We start from the raw sequence: 23,550 nt of genomic DNA, 5'->3' as shown, positions 1-23,550 counted from the left end.
GCCAATTCTTTGCGTCAAAATTGTGGGCGACTGGGAAGTCGTAGAATGACGGGAGAGGGCTCAAATTAAAGGTAGGTGACGGCGGGAAGAATATAGAAATCTCCTAAATTTTAACACAAAATTGCATATAACGTAAAATATTCTCCATAAGAATAGCATTAGAAGCCATTTACTGCTGACTTTTGTTTACTTCAATACAGCTGATCGTGATTTATCATTATACCAGTAAGCAATATTACATTTGGATTACTTATTTGCCAGTCAATTCTGCAATGTACTGTATACTATATAAAACCAGGGATAACGTTACCTATGATAATTAAGACTTTTTAGTTACCGTACGTCTTAAAATGTTGAAATCAAATATTTTACTGTGCTATTTGCAAACTTTTTAAGTAAATAGTTAAACGTATGATAAGTAGTAGAATCATAAGAGATGGCTCAAATCAAAGAAATTGAACTTAGAATGGCTGAAAAAATGACGTTTTCTACTAATTTAAAGGTTATTGTTGTGTTGAAGGAATGTTTAACGTGAAATAACCACATTGACTAAATAATACACGATTCAAGATTAAATGGAAAGCTTCTGCTTTGTTTTGATTTCAAAATATATTTTAAAGATTTATTTTAAACTTTTTTGTATATTTACTAACATTTATAATTTGAGATTTATTGTAGTGTTTAATCAATATTTTGTATGAAGTGGAATAACCTTAACGGCCACTCTTAGAAATCAACCTGGTAATAAAGACAAAATAGGTTCGTACAGGCAATATATTTGTTCATTAAATAAGTACTGTGACAAGTTCCAATGGGCGAAAAAACAATATTGTTTGGAGGAGATTTTAACCAGGTACTGTCTTCTGCTCCAAGCAAAAAAGCTTCAAATAATATAGCCTAGCATGTATGGTAGTAAAGGGAGCATCCATATATAACAGTAAAACCTAGAGGTAGTTTCTGTTTCTTAAAACTAACCAAAAATATGCATCTCGAAGATGCTGTGGAAAGTATTTTCATGATTGGTTTTGATAACTGGGTAATGGAACCCTAACCAGTCGCAAAATAGTTAGGAACTAGTGTACCTGTTGCTTAAATTCGAGCAATTGATAAGTATTACAGGCGTTGTTTTAAAACGAATAACAGTCATAATTTCTGATGACTTTAAAATATTTGATTCAAAGATTATGAAAATACTCAAGATGTAGCCTACATAACAGATCGATATAATCAACATTTAATGTAAATAGTATCATAGATAAAACATACTCCCTTAGTAGATTTCTCATCCTTATGGAACAGCTGAAGACAATTTTATTGTTAGTTCTGTACGGTTTTCTGTAGATGTCGTGTTTTGTTTACAATTTGTTTCCCGTTATTACAGCCATTTAAATCCTCGTTTAGCCAAATAATACGATCTAATCATAAGCAATAACCTGTCCCCTAGTTATATAACCAAACAGTAAAGCACAAATCAAGAAATTTACCCTATAATTATAGAAATAAAGTTTCGTCGACACTAGCGCCCATGTGTCACGTACATGAACTAGACACGAAAAACGTGCTTCAAAATTTACAATGGGATGAGAAGTCTACTTGTGTTGGTTAGTCTATGATAGTATTTTCTACAAATAGGTAGCCTTACTCTTACCCGCATTAGGTTTCCAGACACATTATATGTCTGTTATGTATGCTGAAATACTGTTCTTTAATTTAATTCAATCAGATGTTTTCATAAAAACAATGTTTGTTTTACTTGTTACTTTTGTTATAAATGCTTGAGAATAAAAGATTCTTCATTCATATATTTCATTCTATTTAAATGTAATAACGTTACATAATGGCGCTGCACGGACATGAGGAATATGACAATGACGACACATCATCTTCATTAACAGTGGAACAACCTACTACACATAGCTTAACTCATTTCAAGTTCGAGAAGTTTGATGCTACCAAAGAAACATGGAAGTACTACTACCAAAGGTTTGAGTTGGAAATAATTGTTTGTGGCTTACAACACAATCAAGAAGCTAAGAGAATTTTACTTCTGAAATGGATTGGTGCTGAACATTATAGAATTGTGGTTGATAACTTTTATCCAACACCTATTTTAACAGTAGATTACGAGGAAATTGTTGAGTTTATTTCAAATTTCTATAATCCAAAAACATCCTATTTGGCCGAAAGACTAAAATTTGGAAAAATCGTGAAGAACAAAGATCAATCTATACGCATATTTGTAAACAATTTGAGAGCTGGTGCGACGGAATGTGAGTTTAGAGATACACTTGACGAAAGACTGCGAGACCAGTTCTTATTGGGCTTAAATGATCCTAAAATGCAGGAAGAGCTCATCAGAAAACATCCTGAGGAAAAAGCAAGACTTGTCGACATTGTTAAAGACGCCTACCTCATGGAAATGGCACATTCTCAACAACAACAAATAGAAACACTTGGGACATTTTCATGTGACGCACAGGTAAATAAGGTAGGGGCTACACGAACTACTAAACCTTTATACAAAGGGACTAGAATCAGCTTGAATCCTGAGTCACAGTGTTTGAGGTGTGGCTTAGCAAAACATAAAACAGGTGAGTATTGCAAGGCAATGAATATTCAATGTAGAGCGTGTGGGAAAATGGGGCATTTTGAACGAGTTTGTCTGAAATCCAATAATGTCGTCATTGAGAAAAATCTTTCAAGACGTTATGTCAAACAAATTGATAAGTTTGCTGGTATGAGTGATTATAGTGGCAATGTAGACTTTTCCCGTCAAAATAATGACGGATGTCCTGACATATCTGATGAACTAGCTGAGCCTCCCGGTTTGGTAAAAAACATAAGTCAAATTAATAATGTAGAGAAATTTTGTTACGTTGTAAATTTAACAATAAATAGGGTTCCAATAACGATGGAATATGACACTGCTGCTGCAAGAACTATAATTAGTAAATCTACGTGGAAACAAATTGGTGAACCGGCACTGACTCCTACGGAGGAGCTGGGTGCTTATCCGTCATTTAGAATACCTATGCTCGGCGAGACTAAGGTCGCTGTTTCGTTAGGATCAACTACTTTGCAATTAAGTGTTGCTGTCACTGACAGTGTTTCAGGTACACCTTTGCTTGGTAAAGATTGGATTGTAGCATTTAATCTAGATCCTAACTGTGAACATGTATGTAAGCAAAATTCTTATAGCGTCAATCATATTAACACGGACATTATAGACAAAGAGGGGGAGAAGCGTAAGATATATAAAGAGCTCAAAGACATAATTACCAATAACCTAGGAACAGTGAAAAATTTCAAAGCTAAGGTTAGAGTAGCTAATGATGTACAATTGCCAATACACAAACCGAGACCTGTTCCGTTCGCATTACACAGTGCAACTAGCAAGGAACTAGATCGTTTAGTGTCCTCAGGGGTCTTAGAACCTGTGGATCCGGCTACTACTCCAATCCTTTGTGCTTCTCCTTTAGTTGTTGTACCGAAGTCTAATGGTGAGGTACGATTATGTGCGGATTTCAAGGTATCAATCAACCCTCATTTAATCGATGACGAATACTGCATCCCTACGTTTGAAGAAACAGTACTTAAGTTGAATGGTTCAAAATTCTTTTCAGTTATTGATTTGAAGGATGCGTATCTACAGATTCCTGTGGACGAAGAATCAAAAAAATATCTAGTGGTAGCGACACATAAAGGATATTTTACCTTCAATAGATTACCTTTTGGTATTAAGACTGCACCTAAGATTTTTCAAAAGCTGATGGACCAATTATTAGTTGGTACTGATGATTGTGCATGGTATTTTGACGACATATGTGTGGGTGGTAGAAGTGGACCAGAACACATTGATAGGCTCAAAACAGTTTTAAATATATTGAGGAGAGCAGGACTATGCACGCGTGAAGATAAACTACAGCTTTTCAAACAAAGTGTGACTTATCTTGGGCACAAAATTAGTGCTCTTGGTATTCAGCCTGTTGAAGATCGTGTAGAAGCTATCAAGAAACAACCCCCACCAAAGAACGTTTCTGAGCTTAGATCATTTCTTTGATCTGTGAATTACTATTCAAGATTTATTCCAAATTTGCAATCTCTTTGTTTTCCTTTACATAGACTTTTGCACAAGAACTCAACTTGGGCCTGGAATAGTGACTGTGAGAACGCATTCAACCAAATTAAGAGCAACATCTCAAACAATATGGTACTTGTACATTATGATCCTAAACTTCCACTTATCCTTGCAACAGATGCTTGCAATATTGGATTAGGAGCAGTTCTCCTTCATCGTTGTCCTGATGGCAGTCAGAAACCAATTGCAGCCGCTTCAAGGACATTAAATTCAGCAGAACAGAATTATTCTTCTATAGATAAGGAGGCACTGGCCATTATCTTTGGTGTTGAGAAATTCTACAAATATCTCTATGGTAGGCATTTCACACTTTTGTGTGATCATAAACCACTCGAACGAATCTTTGGGGCAAAGCAGCCTATACCTAAACATGCCGCTTCCAGACTTGCAAGATGGGCTATTATACTCAGTGGATACGACTACGATATAAACTACAGGGCTGGAAAAGATAATGTTCTGGCAGATTGTCTGAGTAGATTACCTTTAGAAGGAGTAACAAACATTGATACGTATCAGACGCTTGGTGAAGTAAACCAAGTTAGATCTATGAGAATTGAAGATTTGCCACTTACCAAACGAACGCTTCAAGATAACACTCACAGAGATGATGAACTGAAACACATTATATCCTATTGTGTCAGGGGATGGCCCGATCGAAGTTCAATTCCGGACAATTTGAAGATATTCTATGACAAGAGACATGAACTATCTTATGAAGAGGGGATTTTATTGTGGCAAGAAAGAATAGTAATTCCTAAGTCACTTAGGGGAGACATTCTTAGTTACCTCCACGTTTCACACCCAGGAATAGTTGCCATGCGCTCTTTGGCAAAGTTGTATGTTTACTGGCCAAAAATAGACGATGACATTGAAAACTTAGTGAAAACTTGTACAAGATGCCAAACTTTCAGGAAGAATGATGTCGAAACGCCACTCAATTCACGGAATATACCGGAAAATGCTTGGGAAAGATTACATATTGATTTCAAAGGACCTTTTGACGGATACATGTGGTTAGTGGTAATAGACGCATATTCTCGATGGTTGGAAATATTTCCAATGAAAAACGCTACAAGCAACACTGTGATAAGACGACTTCGTGAACTTTTCTGTAGATATGGACTTGTGAAACAAATTGTTACTGACAATGGAAATCAGTTCGTCTCAGAAGAATTTAGAGACTTTTGCCGCAAGAATAACGTGATTCACATCAGAACTACTCCCTACCACAGTCGTTCCAATGGTTGTGTTGAACGAGTCATTCAGACATTTCAAAACAAGTATCTCATGACTGACATAAATGATCACGAACAAAGACTCCATACACTTTTATTCTCATACAGAACAACTCCACATTCATCGACTGGACGGACACCAGCTGAACTTTTCCTGAAAAGAAACCCAAGAACTTTGATTGACACCCTAAGACCGGACGTGAAGGAAAAGATGAAACAGTCGTCAGAACGCCAAAAGTTTTATCATGATATCCACTCTAAACGTAAAGACTTTAGTGCAGGTGATACAGTTTGGGTGAAACGGAATCCAAATGAAAATTGGAGAGAAGGGGTAGTGCTAAGGAAAACAGCACCATTGTCATACAGAGTGAACATTGATGACAAAGTATACAGGCAGCATGCCGACCATTTAAGAACACGCCAACAAATACAGCCTGCACAACAATCTATTCAACGGCAAACTTCACAAACACTAACTTCACCTTCATCTGGTACTACAAACCAGAGAAAATCAAGTCGGAATATAAGAAGGCCAATGTATTACCATGATGAATATTAGTCCTCCAGGCATTTAAAGAAGGAAGGGGGAAATGTTATGTATGCTGAAATACTGTTCTTTAATTTAATTCAATCAGATGTTTTCATAAAAACAATGTTTGTTTTACTTGTTACTTTTGTTATAAATGCTTGAGAATAAAAGATTCTTCATTCATATATTTCATTCTATTTAAATGTAATAACGTTACAATGTCAAAAAGCCTAACATCACGACTCCCTTCCCCATACCGCCCTGAGCAATAGGGATCATTGAGATTCGCTCTAACCTTTCGTCTCCCCTTCATGAGCAAGATTTCATTCCTTTTCTTTCTTAGTTTTTGTTTGTTTCTGTTTTTAAATCTTAACACTTGTATGTATCCCTGGGTTTTCCTATTTCCCTTGATACTTTTCTAAACGTCTCAATTGTTTCCTTGTCACTCATCATGTTTTATTTTCTCATCTCTAGTCCTCTCTTATCCAAGACTTATTCCTGTTCTCTCCTATTTGTTTCCTGAAGTGAACAATTCATAAATACGTGACTCGTGGGTTTTTTTTCTCCACATCTACATACTTCCTCTTCCACCATGTGAAATCTTCACAAAATCGCCTTGAAATTTTCCATGTCCTGTGACAAACTGCGTTTCATAATGGCCCATCTCCCAATCTTGTTCCAGTCTCTTTCTGATGTTAGGAATAAATACGAAAGTTTACCTTTAAAACGTTAACATAAAACACTCTGCTCCCAACGCATTTGCCACTCATCTAATATCCCCTCTCTTCTGTTTCCGATGTAGTCTTACCCGCCTCCTTGTCTTCCAAAACAACAGCTTATGCAACGATTATCCAACAGTCCTAAATTGAATGTGAAATCTTCAGGCGGCTATTGGAGAGCACACTTAAACCCAACACGTAAGGGTGCTTGCTGTATTCGGCTATCAACGACAAGGTCTATATATCAGAGAAAAGAGGATTTCTATTTTAACTGTTGATTTTCTACAAAAATAAATAAAATCTAACAAAAAACCACCAAGTGGTAACACTTTCCCCGCCAAGTCAGCAATCCAAAAAAGATAATAAATCATTACTTTTTCCGCCAAGAAAAACAATGTAATGTATGTAAGTTTGGCAACTTGGCAGCAGACTTTTGCTCGATCACTTTAAAAATGCCATAAAACTAGTTTCATTGAGCAAGTATCTCTCCCATTAGTACTTTGCTAGGTGAGAGCTTATTTTACAAAATTTGACCTTATTTTTGGCACATTTCATAAAATCATAATAGTGATGGTTTTATATTTACTGATTACCTCGAAATTATTATACTTAGTTGGACTAATTAATTAGAGAAGTCGATTTGTGAAATTATCCACGAACGTAACTTAAATTTAAAAAAAACCAAGCAAAAGTCTGCCGCCAAGTTGCCAAACTTACATACATTACATTGTTTTTCTTGGCGGAAAAAGTAATGATTTATTATCTTTTTTGGATTGCTGACTTGGCGGGGAAAGTGTTACCACTTGGTGGTTTTTTGTTAGATTATTGTAATATTTAAACAAAGTCAGAATCAAGTTATCTATGTGTGAAGATAGATATCCCAGTACAACATCTTTTGTGTAAAAACAGTTTGTTGTTTGTCCTTGTTTGCTTTTGTTGATGTTATTTTCAATAAATAATTTAAATTACTCCTATAAAAAACCTAATCAACGGCTTATCTATATATTTAATACGCTAGGCATATTTTTGTCATAATTGTTTTGGAGTGGTGGTGCTACCGATCACCATGTCCAAGGTGTCGTTAGAAAGGTCTTGGCATGTAGTTTTGCCATCAAGCAAAAAAACTTTGGAATTCCATCAGGGCTCTGCCCCAGTGGCCTTCAAAGTTCCCATGTTATTCATAGGGAGGAAATGTTTGTTTACATGTGAACAGACGAATACTTTCAAATTGACACTAATAGGGTATTTGAAACAGCTGGTTATACTAAAATTTTGCACAAAATCAAAACATAACCTAAAAAACGTTCGACATAATGGAGACTATAAGACGTTGACCAGGACGGCCAATAGGAGGGGGTCAACAAATTTTAACTGGGAGACGAGAACGAAATACAAATAATATCCACACCATAGACTTTCTCTGTATGAAAATAGTCCAAATTACATGGCAATCAAAATTTTTAACAAACTATCAAAAATCATAAGCAAAAATTCATCAAAAAATGTCTTCGAAACCTTACATAAATTATTATTGGAAAAGTCTTACTATAGCATTGAAGAATTTTTTCTTGATAGTTTTGAAGGATAGGTTGTACCACGGTGTTAAGTCTATATCCTGTTCTGATACAGACCAGACTGGTATTTAGTCTTGTAATTTGAGCTTAGTTTTAGGAATTTCAGATAATTTTTTTCTTTTTGTTCAGTATTACTATTATATTTTTAAAGTTTTAATAATTGTAATTAGTTTTATCAAAAATACAACAGTTTAGTATTAGTTTTAGCGAATTTCCCATATAGGGAATAAGCTATTACCGTAGGTCTCATGGTAAGACCTAGACCCGGGACCGATTTCTTTTTCGTTTTGAGGTCCCCAGAGGCCAAAAACACCATCCGTTAAAATTCATATATATATGTGTCCGTTAGCGCGATAACTCAAGCAAAATTGATCCGATTTTGATGAAATTTGGTACAAACGTGTAAACCTACATTTATTTGAACGAGTTCGCGAACCAGCATAATCGGACCATGGGATCAGGGGTTTATGGGGGGTTTTATGGGGTAAAAATGGGTTTTTCTCATTTTTGACCCTAAAAACTTAAAATTTCTAAATTTCTCTCTAGACCATTTTGAAGAGCTAAAAAAAACTAATAATTAAGTATATTGAAGTGTTTTTGAATGTTCATTGACTACGGAGAAAATTTAAAAAAATTGTAAATTTAAAATTCCCATGTTATTCTTATGGAGAATAAATAAACTGTTCTAGTTTGCTTGTTTATGGATATATTTTAATCAAATTTGGCAATTTGATTTATTTCATACTAAGCTATCAATATTTCAATTGAAAAAAACACATCTCAACATCTTCCCCGTAGCAGCAAACCTAACTACTCACTAAAATTAATGTTATTTAAATAGGAAATAAATCTGATAATGTATAGGGAATATTTTAGTAGAAATCAAGCCGGGTAAATGGAAATTCGCTTAGTATGCAGGTTTGCTGCGACGGGGGTATTATAAATATTGACAAAACTCCTATCTATGTACATTGTACTCCAAAAGATGTTATGAGTTAATAAAGAATTTTTATTTGAATTTAAACCACAATTTTTACACAATAGAGAGTTGTACCATTTTGTTTAGAATTTAATGGATCATAACACACTGAATTCTAATTAAAATAATTTTAAAAATAGTTGTTTAGCCTCCGGATTACTGTATTATACTTTAAATTACAATACCTGCATAAGTAATATGAGGTAAAGACTTTACCTCAGCCCAGTCACGATCGATTGTCAATGTCCCTTCGTGTTTTTTGTAATGTGTGTCCATTCCGTGTTATCGTGTTTTGTATATGTATTATTTATTGAACTCTGTTTGTTAACGCTCTTTGAATGAAGTGATTACCTTGAGGCCTGATGATGGTTCAGAAGAACCAAAACTAGTTGCCAAAATCAGCAACAAAGGATTACTATATGCAGGTATTGTAAACCATTTTAAGTAAAATAATTTCAAGCAGTTTTTTTGTAAAAATCAGATTTTACATTATTTTATAAAAACCTCACAATTAAAATTAGCAATTTCCAAGAAATTAAAAAACTCCAGGGATACCGAAGATTAATACCAACATAACAAATTTAATCAAAATCATACCTTGTCCACAGTATAGAATTAAGTAGTCTCTGTACACATCTACAAACACACACACAAAACGACTTTTTTGGATTCAGGGAGACCCAACTATTACATTTTCCCCTAAAACTCAAACAGAACAATTTTGACAAAAACAATATGCTTTCTCAATTTTTTTTCTTTATTCACTATCTATAGGGGGAGAAAGTAATAATACTGCTCTTAAAGTTATCTATAATCTTTTTTTAAGAATTAATAACGTTACAAATAATAATTGTTTTCTTATTAGATGAAAGCAGCCAAACTGAAATTCATTGAAGCCTTTTCCACCAAAGCTGCCAAAAAAGGATTGGTCATCTGTTTAGGACTTGTGTTAATCCGGCAGTTTAGTGGTATGCCTGGTATCATATACTACAATACCAAAATATTTCACGTAAGTTGACAAGCTTGATAAATCTACAATACTCAAAGAATACTATATTTTTTAAACTCTTTAAACAGGCCATATTATTTACTTTAAACTGTTGTTTCTGTAACTGCCTTCTAGGCCTAATGGCCTTCAAATAATACTCTGAAGAAGCCTCTGAAAGAGGCGAAATATCAAGTATTATTGCTGTATGTGTGTGTTTTTATGCGTTCTTTGACTCGTCTGCAACTTTCATCAGATGAGTTAGCTGTGTCCTCTCCATCATATACATATACTTATTTAATCCAAAAGCTAAATGCTTTTTCCTAAAAACTTTAGTAAACTATTCAATTATCCCAGAAAAAGCTGCTCAGGGACGGACCCCATGAAACTCAAAATTATGCAAACTATGAGAGCAGAGAGATTATATATTTTAAACTGTTGTTTCTGTAACTGCCTTCTAAGCCTAATGGCCTTCAAATAATACTCTGAAGAAGCCTCTGAAAGAGGTGAAATATCAAGTATTATTATGTGTGTGTTTTTATGTGTTCTTTGACTCGTCTGCAACTTTCATCAGGTGAGTTAGCTGTGTCCTCTCCATCATATATACTTATTTAATCCAAGGTAAATGCTTTTTCCTAAAAACTTTAGAAAACTATTCAATTATTAAAAAAAAAAAAAAAACTGCTCAGGGACGGACCCCATGAAACTCAAAATTATGAAAAATATGAGAGCAGAGAGAGAAAACCTAATTGTTGTAAAATGTCAGTGAGCCAGTCAATAAAAAGCTATATCATCAGTAAAAAATGTACACACAACATCATAAAGACAGAAATCCATACACAGGTTGTCCCGTTTAAGTAAACAGCCAAACTTCGGGAAATGGTTCTATGGGTCAAAAGAGGAAATCAAGAATGACTATTTCCTACAGTTACCTAACAATGAACATGTTCTCTCACTGATTTGAGAATTTGGCCAATTTGCTCATCAGTCAGACAATGTTAACATTGTCTCACTCCAGATTTGCAACGTGAAGTCACGTTTCTTTACCAATTTATTTGTTTTATGGTAATTGGGGGAAAAATATAATGTGCAACTTGAGTGCAAATTGCAAAATGCACAAATAACTATTTTTAAATCGCTTTGTTAACCAGATATTTGTTTTTTTGTAGGTTTTACATAAAGATAAATTATCATTAGATTATTATCATTATAAATTGTAAAACTTTATAAACCTTTGTCCTAGATGCTCAATGTGTTGCCATACAAAGTATGGAGGTACTTTTGCCATAGCCATGGAACCAGTACTTAATAACCCTGATAATTTTAATGTATTGAAAAGAACCTGTCTAGGTCCTAGGTAAAAATGTTAATATGTTTGTGTTGTTTATTCTTTTACAACAATGACACTTTTTTCATTTAATTTATTTCAAATTCTTGCAGGAGGCTGGTTTTTCCTTGAGCCCCAACATACAGACTATTCTTCTAGGCTCCTTAAACCTTGTATTCACTATGGTGTCCTCTACGGTGGTTGACAAGCTCGGTCGTCGACCTCTATTGTTCATCTCTGGAGCAGGAATGGCTACTTCTACGTTCTTTCTTGGCCTCTTCTTCTTCCTCAAAGATAGAAATTACGACCTTTCGTCAATTGCTTGGTTACCCCTAGTTATTATTTGTATCTTTGTAATCTCATTTTCTTTGGGGTTCGGACCCGTTCCGACAGTACTTTTTGGTGAAACGTTTCCAAGAAATATCGCAACCCATGCTCTTTCAGTCGTTTTTTGTCTCAGTTCTTTTTCACTCTTTATAGTCACATTTTATTTTGAAGTAATAAGTTTAGCGATCGGCAGAGGAGTTCTTTTCTTTATCTGTACAACCTGCACTTTGGTAGGTATTTTGTTTGCACATTTTTTTGTTATTGAGACAAAAAACAAACCTTTAGAACAAATTGTAAAGGAGTTGGGAGAATAGTAAATTACAGTATTATGTTATAGCCCAAGTCTATACACAAACAAATCATTCAAGAGATTCTTTGGGGTATCTGTGCCTGAATGTTTTTAACAGATACTCACACTGGTCTGTTGTCATAATATTTTAATTTTATACTTGTCCAAGGAAACATTCTCCTATAACGTTTGTGTCTGTGACTTTTTAGAAACCATATACCGGTAGGCTATATATACAGGGTGAGTTTTATTTGTCCCCCCCCCCAACTTTTTTCTACATTTTTTCAAATATCAATCCCAGACTACTTCCAAACATTGTTGGGTAGTAAGTACTTCATTTTGACAAGGTGGTCATTTCCGGCCGCGTTCTTGGATCCGCCATATTGGATGCAAAATATTTTTTTCAAATGTAAAGGTGGAGTTGTGACCCATTATTTCAAACTAAATTTTTACCTTGATTACAATGCCACAAACCGTTTTTAAAAATCTTGATCCGTTCCAAAGTTATGAGGGCTTTTCAAAACTTTATTTTTAGCCCATTTTAAAATTGTGCATTTACAAACTAAGACCATAATCTCAAAATAGTGCTAGATAAAGATAAGTATACACTACTAGTCATTGTAGACCTATTTTCACTTGGTTATGACAGATTTATTTTTTTCGGCCGCCATCTTGGATCCGCCATTTTGAAATGTGATACCGTAAATTATTTTAAATATGAAGGGGGTGTTGTGACGCATCATTTTGAATTACCTTTTTAAGCTGAACTCAATTCCATGACCCGTTTTTCATTTTATATTTTGATTTTGAACTATTGACATTTTTTACAATAAAATTGCAATATTTCACAAATAAAACTTGATAACGAAAAATGGATTGCGGCATTGAGTTTAGCTTAAAAAAGTAATTCGAGATGATGGGTCAAAACCCCCCTTCATATTTAAAATAATTTATCACACTTCAAAATGGCCGATCCAAGATGTTGGTTGAAAAAATACATCCGTCATAACCAAGTGAAAATAGGTCAACAATGACTGGTAGTGTATACTTATCTTTATCTATCACCATTTTGAGATTACGGTCTTAGTTTGTAAATGCACAATGTTAAAATGTGCTAAAAATAAAGTTTTGAAAAGCCCTCATAACTTTGGAATGGATCAAGATTTTTTTAAACGGTTTGTGGCATTGTAATCAGGGTAAAATTTTAGTTTGAAATAATGGGTCACAACTCGACCTTTACATTTGAAACAAATATTTTGCATCCAAGCTGGTGGCCGGAAATGACCATCTTGTCAAAATGAAGTACTGTACTTACTACCCAACAATGTTTGGAAGTGGTCTGGGATTGATATTTGAAAAAATATAGGAAAAAGTTGGGGGGGGGGAATTAAAACTCACCCGTTATACTGTATATATATATACATTAAGACACTAACTAATAAAGACCTTTGACAATATAAAACTACTTTTCTGTTTCCCACTTTTCTCTACAATCCAGATTTATTTAGTGATATATATATTTATTTAGTGATATATTTGTACTTTTATTTTTGAATTTTTAAAACTGGTTTGCAATTTGATTTACATATTTTTAAGATACACCCTCCTCTAAAAAAATATTGTTTGTCAGATTTAAAAAATCATTGTTTTCTTATTTTACAAATAAATTCTTCTATAATACTAAACAAAACTCTTGAGAATTTATAACTTGCTTTCCAAATTAATGTATTTAGCCATTACATATATGTTTGTTTCCTCAATGTGTTTCCTTTAGGTTTAAATTACAATACTGGAGTTAAAAATTAAGGTTGGAACTGACCGAATTGAATTCTTGTTATTGTGATTAAATAGATAAAATACCCCAGCCGCAGCAAACCTGCGAGACTAAGCAAATTTCCATTTGCCTGATTGGATTTACACTAAAATGCCTCCTTAAAAATATGACATTTTTATTCCCTATTTAAATAAAATTAGTTTAAAGAGCACGGTTTTCTGCAAAAGGGAGGGTAGAAAAGTGTTTTTTTTTTATGTTAATAGTTTAGTATGAAATAAATGCATTTCCCAAATTTGATCAAAATAAGTTCATAAACAAAACAAGCAACAAAACTACAACAGTTTACTTATTATCCATAAAAATAACATAAGAATTTAAAATTTACCATTTTTTCAAATTTTCTCTGTAACAATTAGGCGCATAATAATAAGACATAAGACATGTTTATTTCCAGTAGACATATTACAAATGCATTGGAAGAGTCAAAACATTTTTCATGCAGAGCAGTTGTCAAATTGAGAAGTAAGTTACAAAGTATTCTTTGAAGTCTACGAAAAAAAATTGCATTTTAAGTTATTTAGTTATTGCGTCTTAAACTAATATCACAGAGTTTATCACTATCGAGAAGTAAAAAAAACCATTTAAAAGTTAGCAAAATATTACAAAATTAGACAGGTTGTACTACAAGGCATTAGGTGAAGGCATAAAAGTTAGACAATGACAACTAAAAACATAACTTTGACGAAGGAAGGTCTAAAAAGTCTTTGAGTTCGTAAAAAGGATTAACAGCTAGTCATTGGAACATTTTATGTTTAAAAGAATTATATGGGAGAGAGAACATAAAAGTAGAATACATTGCATGCCCACTATTTCATAGCTTTTCTTAGATTTCTCCAGTCTAACATAGGGAATGTCAAGTTTATCTCTGAATCGAGTATTGTGCTGGTGGACATCTTTACGGCAGTTGAAAGCATTTAAATTCTTAAAACTAGTTAACAATAAATTAAAAATATACAAGTTAACAACAGTGAGAATTTTAAAATCAATAAAAATTGGTTTATGGTGTTCAACAACATCTACTTTGGCTATTATTCTTAGAATCTTTTTCTGAATTACAAGAACCTTTTTTACATGTGGGCTATTTCCCCAAAAAATTATTCCATAGCTTACTGCTGATTGGAAGAGGCCATAGTAAACATTTAACAGACAATCTATTGGGATTACACATCTTAATTTTCTAAAGAGGCACTTTAATCGACTCATCCTAGTACAAAGTTGGTTTATATGAGACTCCCAAGACAATTTTTGATCCAATGTAACACCAAGAAATTTTACATGACTGTTAGACACTATAGTATATGGAAGTTCCCTAAGACTAAAAATTAGGTCCAAGGTTTTGTCCTTATTTAAAAGAAAGCTGTTGGCAGCAAACCATTCTGTGGCCCTATTCATACCATGAACCACAGAATTTCTGAGGTTAGATATATCTCTACCAATATTAAGCATGGTCGTATCATCTGCATATTGAAAAATATTTCCATTTAAGTTACAAGGTAGATCATTCACAGCAATAAGAAACAATAGAGGGCCAAGTACAGACCCCTGGGGAACGCCACAGTTGCTAGTAGCAATAGAGGAAGTCTCTCCTCCTATGCAAACCACCTGCCTTCTGTCCGCGAGGTAGGTCTCAAAGAGACTGAGCGCACCACCATGGACCCCGTAATACTGCAGTTTGCGCAGTAAGATGCCATGATCAACACAGTCAAACAGTAATGCTTCAATGAACTAAATTCGTGTGGTGTGCCACAGGGCTCAACATTGAGTTTTGTGTGGTTTTTTTTTTAAATCATAGGGTTTTTACATACCTAAGTCAAATTGCCCAAGGAATGATATTGCTCATCAGCTTACATGTTTCATTGCGAAGACAACATTTTCAAAGATTGCAACTCGTCAAAAACACATTTAAAACACGGACACGAACACAGAAAACATTAATACGGTACGAATACACGATAAACATTATAATAGCGCTATCTAAATGTTTATTGTGTATTTGTACCGTATTAGTGTTTCTGTGTTCGTGTCCGTGTTTTAAATGTGTTTTTGACGAGTTGCAAGCTTTGAAAATGTTGTCTTCGCAACTAAATACGTAAGCTGATGAGCAAAATCATTCTTTGGACTATTTGACGGAGGTATGTAAAAACCCTATGGTTGTCATAACAATATAGTCCAGGGTCGAAAACATGAATTTTGGTTTTTTTCATCAAGATGAAAATTGTCGTTCACAACTCGTCATGAAAGATCCATTTCAGGGGTTAGTTGTTTACTGGGCTTTACTTTGCTTCTCGTAAGCCCCTTTCTTTTGCCCCAAACTCGATCACTTTCTGGACTAGTAGGCCTAGTAAAATGTACTATTTATACTGTAACTCTTTAAGTTTATGCACAGTATAGTAAAAGCAACAAAAGATCATTTTATTCTGTCACCAAAAAGGGTGATACAGTATGAATGAAACATTTTTTTCTGTTTAAAAACATCACCACTAAATAAATTACAAAATGTTATTTAAATTCAAAAGACAATGACCAACACAATCAACATCCGCTAACAGATAACCCTAAGTTAAGATACTATCAGTGTTATCAACTTACTAAGTGAAAATGTTAATCATTATTATATCATACTTATTCATGTTCCCACATAGATAGAATTAGAAGTATGTAAATCTGGGCTAGTACACTACTTAACAATAAGACATTGTTCAAAATGAATCTAAAAACACCTCTTTTACATTAAATAGTAGGTAGTTTATTTATCTTTTAGGAACATAGGTTATAAGGAACTAACCAGAGAAACATGGGGAATTTTCCAGTAGCAGGTAAGATATTTTACTGTTAACTATCAAACTATTTGTCTTTTAAGTCTTATTCAACTGATATTAAGTAAAAAATTAAAACAATTTATGACTTTTTTACTTCTTTCAAAATAAAAATCTTTCAATTGATTCAGTTATGTCGCAAAATAATGACAGAACCAATGAATGAATTCTTTTTTGCAATAAAGTTTGATAGCAATGTTGATATTTCTATTATTCTATTAGCTATTCGCCATAGAAAGTTCAACTGTAAGATATTCCAGATGCAGAAAACCTGCAGACTAAGCTAATTTCCGTTTCACTTATTGGATTTTTACTAAAATACTATCTTATAGAAGTTAGATTTATTTCCTATTTAATTAACAATAGGTTTGATGAGTGCTTAGGTTCGCTGCTACAGAGAAGGAAGTGTTTTTCTTTTTTCTAGTAAAATGTTAATAGTTGGATGTGAAATATTACAAATTCTCAGATTTTATTCTTAGTAAAGCAATCTACTTAAACCACCCCAATCTGTTTTTACTCACCATAAAAGTAACATAGGAATTAATCAATTAATTTCTTTTTTCTTTTCTCTGTAAGTATTTTGTATAACAAAACTTCATTCAATAACCAAATTATTTATTTTCAAGCTCTACAAGGTGGTTTCAAAATTAATTTTTGTTTTGAGGGCCAAAAACTGGAAAATAATTTTCAGCCAATAAAATTGTTCTGCTTCGCGAAACCTTTAGCACATGATTGTTCCAAATTTCATCAAAATCTGATAATTCTTACTTGCATCGTGCTTTTAGACTTATATATGTACCGTATATAAATTGTTTGAATCCTAAACCTATGTGTGACTTCAAGATTCTAGGGACATCCCATCTCATCACTACATTGGGAAAAGTGCTGGATCTAATGCAGTGGGAATCTATGCACCAATGATACCAACATATGCAGGAAAACATACATTAAACCACAGCTTTATTATGCCTGGTGAAAGTGGTTCATCAGGAGGATTTCAGGACGATTTAAATAAAGGAGGTTTGGTAAATCATTTCATATACTTTTGATTTATGGAGGCCATTCAGAAAGTATCAATTTATGATTTGCAATCATCGTTTAATTGTAGTTTACAGTCTTAGAACACTGTTCTTTAAGATTGTATAATTCGTCAAAGTAAATCAGGAATCAACAGATAATAAATTGGATTATTTGTAGTATTAAATATTTCTATTTTATTTAAGAGTATAATCTGCAAACAAAGATGTGAAAAAATCTGTAAAATTTCTGAAGTACAGTAATTTTATTTCACACCTTTAGAACTGTTTGCCGATGAAAAATACCAACTGCATTAAAAAAGTTTTCAACAAACAAAAAGACAATTTTCAACAATAATCCAAAGCTGTGTTAAAACTAAGTCAACATTGATTTTTTTAAGTTCGTGATCCAGTAATCAGAACAGAAGTTTGCCAGTTTGAATCTGAAATAAAATCAAACTCTTTGATGGTTTGAATCTGGACAAATGAGGCTTTAATAATGATCCTGACTGACCAGCTGATCTTGGTCAGTAACACAGCTGTTATCTAATTAATTTAACACTCATCTGCCTTCATGTGACAGTGTCATAGAAATCTAATCTAATTAATAAGTACTCTAATTAATTGATATTTTTTTTACTTTATTGCTTACGTTTATAGCTTGAACTATCTTTTTCTAGGAATTAACAAAGATCTGAAAACAAATGGCTTGAGTGAGAGTGGAATAACTTTTGGCGATCCATTTCAGGGTAAGTAAACCTTTAACCATTGATAAAATATGAATAAGTAGATCATAAACATTCTAATACCATTGTAACATCTAATGCTTGTTAGCGAATTTCCCATATAGGGAATAAGCTATTACCGTAGGTCTCATGGTAAGACCTAGACCCGGGACCGATTTACTTTTTCGTTTTGAGGTCCCCAGAGGCCAAAAACACCATCCGTTCAAATTCATATATATATATATATATATTTATATATATATATATATTTATATATATATATATTTATATATATATATATATTTATATATATATATATATTTATATATATATATATATTTATATATGTGTCAGTTAGCGCGATAACTCGAGCAAAATTGATCCGATTTTGATGAAATTCGGTACAAACGTGTAAACCTACATTTATTCGAACGAGTTCGCGAACCAGCATAATCGGACCATGGGATAAGGGGTTAGGGGGGGGTTTTATGGGGTAAAAATGGGTTTTTCTCATTTTTGACCCTAAAAACTTTAAATTTCTAAATTTCTCTCTAGACCATTTTGAAGAGCTTAAAAAAACAAATAATTTAGTATATTGAAGTGTTTTTGAATGTTCATTGACTACGGAGAAAATTAAAAAAATTGTAAATTTAAAATTCCCATGTTATTCTTATGGAGAATAAATAAACTGTTCTAGTTTGCTTGTTTATGGATATATTTTAATCAAATTTGGCAATTTGGTTTATTTCATACTAAGCTATCAATATTTAAATTGAAAAAACACACCTCAACACCTTCCCCGTAGCAGCAAACCTAACTACTCACTAAAATTAATGTTATTTAAATAGGAAATAAATCTGAAAATTTATAGGGAATATTTTAGTAGAAATCAAGCTGGGTAAATGGAAATTCGCTTAGTATGCAGGTTTGCTGCGACGGGGGTATTTTGTTATATGTTAGTTGTCCAATAATGTTAGACGGATAGGAAAGCTATTCAAAATCTTCCGCTTTAGTATTAGTTACACATTTGTTTGTGTATTGATTTGTTAAGATTATGGATGACATATAAATAGCGAATAGAACAGTTAACAATTATTGTTTCTGAAACAAATACTATATATTTTATATAAGAACACAGTACCCGTAGTTTTGAAGTTAGACAAACAGAAAAAAACACTAAACTACTTGTTAAATATTTATAAACTTTCCTTCTTTTGAATGTAAAAAGAAAATTTGTAATTAATAATGTTCATGAGAATTTGTGTTTAAACATGTTTTCCACAGTTTTCCTCATAATTCAATTGAATTTTTTCCCCAATAATTAGTAAATTTATTGTAGGCCTGAAATATTTACTGCTAATCTCAGTCTAACACTACAAGTAGATGTTGTGTCTCTTTTTGCTAATTGTTTGATTTCTTAGCACCAAATAATTTATAATTCATTTACAATCATATTAATTTGATATTGAATACCATCAATATCCATACCTATTTTCAAATCATTTAATTTTGCTTACTGAAATATTATTTTTAACAAACTGTTGACGTTTACACCAGGCTCTGAGGGAAGTGCCAAAAGTCAAGCCACATATAAAAAAGAAGTAATAAATAACCTAAATACAAGACTGAAAAACCAATCAGAAAACTCGACTGGGGAACATGATATAAATAATAACAACAATGATAAGTTTATGGATGGCAAGACAAATTCCACAAAAGATAATATTTTGAATAACGAAGCATTTGTTGAATTTAGAAAAGATTGGACATCGTCAAAATCAGGTCCCAGTTACGAAATTGTGGATAAACAAACAGATGGATCAGATAAAATTGAAGGTGAGGGTTTTTTTTTACATAAAACAGGATACTTTTGTTAGAACAGGAAAACTATAGTTAACTAAAATTACTATGTTACAGTACTAATCTCAATAATGGTAAAGAATTTACTAGAGGGCTCAGGTAAGTGTAATGTGGGACTTCAGCTCTGGAGTCTAGGGTTAACATCTTGCCAATCCCCAACAGTCATTCACAATATGTGTTTCTTGGGTCCAGTGGTTCAAAGGTCCACAAGACGTAGATTCTCTTATCAAGTAAAAAAAGAGAGCGACTATATGGGGGGATCTCCCTCCACAAAACTCACTCATTTCATTTTCCACTATTCTTGCAGACCAATAAACAATAATGAACAATGAAAAAGTCATATCACAAAGCTCACTGATTCTGTGCGATGTAGTTAAAGTGATGTGGACAATATGCTTAGCTTTTGTCACAGAGCCGTTTTGTTTATGTGTACATACGTGTGGTAGAGTTGAAAAAGCAAGGAAACAAGTCAGGATTTTTTTTTATAGGATAGCAGGCTTACCTGGATGGGAAAGAGTCCAAAATGGCCCAATAGACACAAATGTACATCATATACATAATAGTAGGCTATATTTTGAACCTATGACCAAAATTGAGGTTTTGCCACCTCGAGATCATTTTTTAAGTTCAAGACGAAGACTTTTTTGACCCATGGTACAAAAAAAAAAAAAAAATATTCACCACATACAGATTTGAGAAAATATATATAATAAATGCTCACTAACAGCCAACACAACTACAAATTTAAGGTTATGTGAAGAAATATAGAGGAATCAGCAAAAATAATATTAAAGTTAATATTAAGCTAGTTTTGACTCTTTCCCATTCAGATAAGTCTGCTATCCTCTCAAAAAATCCTAAAAAACTAGGCCCTTGTACTCTATGACATCCACAAACAACAAGTCAAGTAGTTTATTTTCATGAAATAGATACATTTCACAAATAAATTCAGCACAGTTGGTGAAACAGGTGACATTGACAATGTTTTAACCTCTAATATAAAACTGGAAGTAGCACTGAAGAAGAGAGTTGCGAGACTTTGGCCACCATTTGTACTAAGGGATGGAGTACATTGTACTTTAAAACCCTAGCATTCATTATATTGAATTTTAGCCTCCTGATCACATTTAAATACTATAAATTGGTGTAAAATACCTGCATTTATGCGATCTTGTTTGTAGCTGAGTTGCTACCAGTTTCAACTCACATTGGAGTCATCTTCAGGCAGTTAGATGTCTTCTCGCTTCATTCGAAGGTCGTCAATAGATAATAAATAAATAAACAAAACACAAACACGTACACGGACATGAATAACAACATTTAAGGCTATAAAATACTGAAAACGGTAGGCCTACGGGACACGACACAACATGATCGGGCGAAAGTTATGTCTAGACTGCCGGTCAGGATCAACATGGTACAAGGCCTTAAATGTTCTTATTCATGTCTGTGTACGTGTTTGTGTTTTGTTTATTTATTTATTATCTATTGACGACCTTCGAATGAAGCGAGAAGACATCTAACTGCCTGAAGATGACTCCAATGTGAGTTGAAACCGGTAGCAACTCAGCTACAAACAAGATCGCATAAATGCAAATATTTAACACCAATCCCTAGCATTCCTATTCGTGGCTAATTTGTGACATGATTTGTCAACACAGTGACATCTTCAGACATCTACTACAGCTTCGTCATAAATAAATGTTTGAAAACGTTTCTTTAAATTGCTGTAAAATATACGATTCATGGTAGGATATTTGTTGGAAACTAAATTTAATAATTCTGTCAGAATCCAAATCTATGAGTGTTGAAGAATGATGTTGACTAATACCATTGACTATTGGATACAGAAGTATCAATAGTTGTATCAATAGTCAAAGCTATTACTTTAAAAGTTCAGGAAATAATAAGATTTGGAATTTCCTATGTTGTCCAAGTTTATCAATGAAACACAACAAATTCTCCCTAGTTATTCCTTTCCAGTACATCTTAATGCATGATTAACTTTTTAAACATTTGTTTAGTTTTCAAAACAGAAAATGTTTATCATTACCATTTTGCAAACAAACTTGCCCACATTATTAAGTTAAAAGAGATTGGGAGAGTAGTACAAAATTTCTTTCAATAAAATTGAGTTATGTCTTATTAGTTGAATTTTTAAGTTTTATGTAATTTTTATGTTTTTAAACTACACATATAACACTTATATACATTTTAATATCTATTTTCACCTTTATGCGGTAATTTAATGATTAAACCTGCAGTTCCGTCCGATGACAAATCGTTGCCAATGTACAGGGACTGGAGCCACACCTAATGACAATCAGTATTTGAGTATTGATGAGTCTGGGTATCGCCTGGGACAGAGACAGTTTAGTGAAGGACACAAGGATGGTTTATCCTCCAATCTGGTGCGAGGACTTGACCATCTGAAGGACGCTCAACTCAACAAAGACTTGGCCTTCACACTGAGGGAACGACAGACGCTGGGAATCCATGGACTTCTACCTCCTCGCATTCATTCACAAGAGGAACAGTTGAACTTGTGTCGACTCAACATTGAAAGGTACAAGGACAATCTCGACAAATACGTATATCTCATGGATTTACAGGACAGAAATGAAAAACTGTTCTATCGTTTTCTCTCAGAAAATGTAGAAACATTGATGCCAGTAGTTTATACTCCCACAGTTGGTTTGGCATGCCAGAAATACGGCTTGATCTACCGTCGGCCAAAAGGACTCTACATATCGATTCATGATAAAGGCCACATTTACGATGTTTTGAAAAACTGGCCAGAATCAGATGTCAGAGCGATTGTTGTGACCGACGGAGAGCGTATTTTGGGCTTAGGAGATTTAGGAGCTTACGGAATGGGGATTCCAGTCGGAAAGCTTGCTTTGTACACTGCGCTTGCGGGTATAAAACCACAACATTGTCTCCCCATAACATTGGACGTTGGAACAAACACCCAAGACATACTAGATGATCCTCTGTACATTGGACTTAGACAGAAGAGGATTACAGGGAAACTATACGATGATTTCGTAGACGAATTCATGCGAGCTGTTGTTCGCCGTTATGGTCAAAGCACTCTTATACAGTTTGAAGACTTTGCCAACACAAATTCCTTCAGGCTTTTGGACACATACAGGGACAAATATTGCACATTCAATGACGATATCCAGGGAACCGCA

The 23,550-nt window shown here is 33.5% G+C and overlaps 2 protein-coding genes across 2 annotated transcripts in view; both read left to right on the top strand.

The window, feature by feature from the left end:
* Nucleotides 1–12,609, top strand: part of LOC129000209 (facilitated trehalose transporter Tret1-like) — a 28,630-nt gene extending 16,021 nt beyond the window's left edge. Inside the window, exons 5-6 of the mRNA XM_054427164.1 lie at nucleotides 10,040–10,183; nucleotides 11,600–12,609. Coding sequence (XP_054283139.1) covers nucleotides 10,040–10,183; nucleotides 11,600–12,127 — 672 coding nt within the window. The 3' untranslated portion in view covers nucleotides 12,128–12,609. The remainder of the gene's footprint in view (nucleotides 1–10,039; nucleotides 10,184–11,599) is intronic.
* Nucleotides 12,610–16,593: 3,984 nt separating this feature from the next.
* LOC129000208 (NADP-dependent malic enzyme-like) overlaps nucleotides 16,594–23,550 on the top strand; it is a 7,289-nt gene continuing 332 nt past the window's right edge. Inside the window, exons 1-5 of the mRNA XM_054427163.1 lie at nucleotides 16,594–16,752; nucleotides 17,596–17,772; nucleotides 18,449–18,517; nucleotides 20,051–20,329; nucleotides 22,652–23,547. Coding sequence (XP_054283138.1) covers nucleotides 16,731–16,752; nucleotides 17,596–17,772; nucleotides 18,449–18,517; nucleotides 20,051–20,329; nucleotides 22,652–23,547 — 1,443 coding nt within the window. The 5' untranslated portion in view covers nucleotides 16,594–16,730. The remainder of the gene's footprint in view (nucleotides 16,753–17,595; nucleotides 17,773–18,448; nucleotides 18,518–20,050; nucleotides 20,330–22,651; nucleotides 23,548–23,550) is intronic.

This window comes from Macrosteles quadrilineatus, unplaced genomic scaffold (assembly GCF_028750875.1).
Source record: "Macrosteles quadrilineatus isolate MER2022 unplaced genomic scaffold, UCM_ALF_1.0 Scaffold_8__2_contigs__length_117827958, whole genome shotgun sequence".
NCBI lineage: Eukaryota > Metazoa > Arthropoda > Insecta > Hemiptera > Cicadellidae > Macrosteles > Macrosteles quadrilineatus.
The sequence above is the reverse complement of the archived record's forward strand: the minus strand, read 5'-3'. Positions and strand labels throughout refer to the sequence as shown.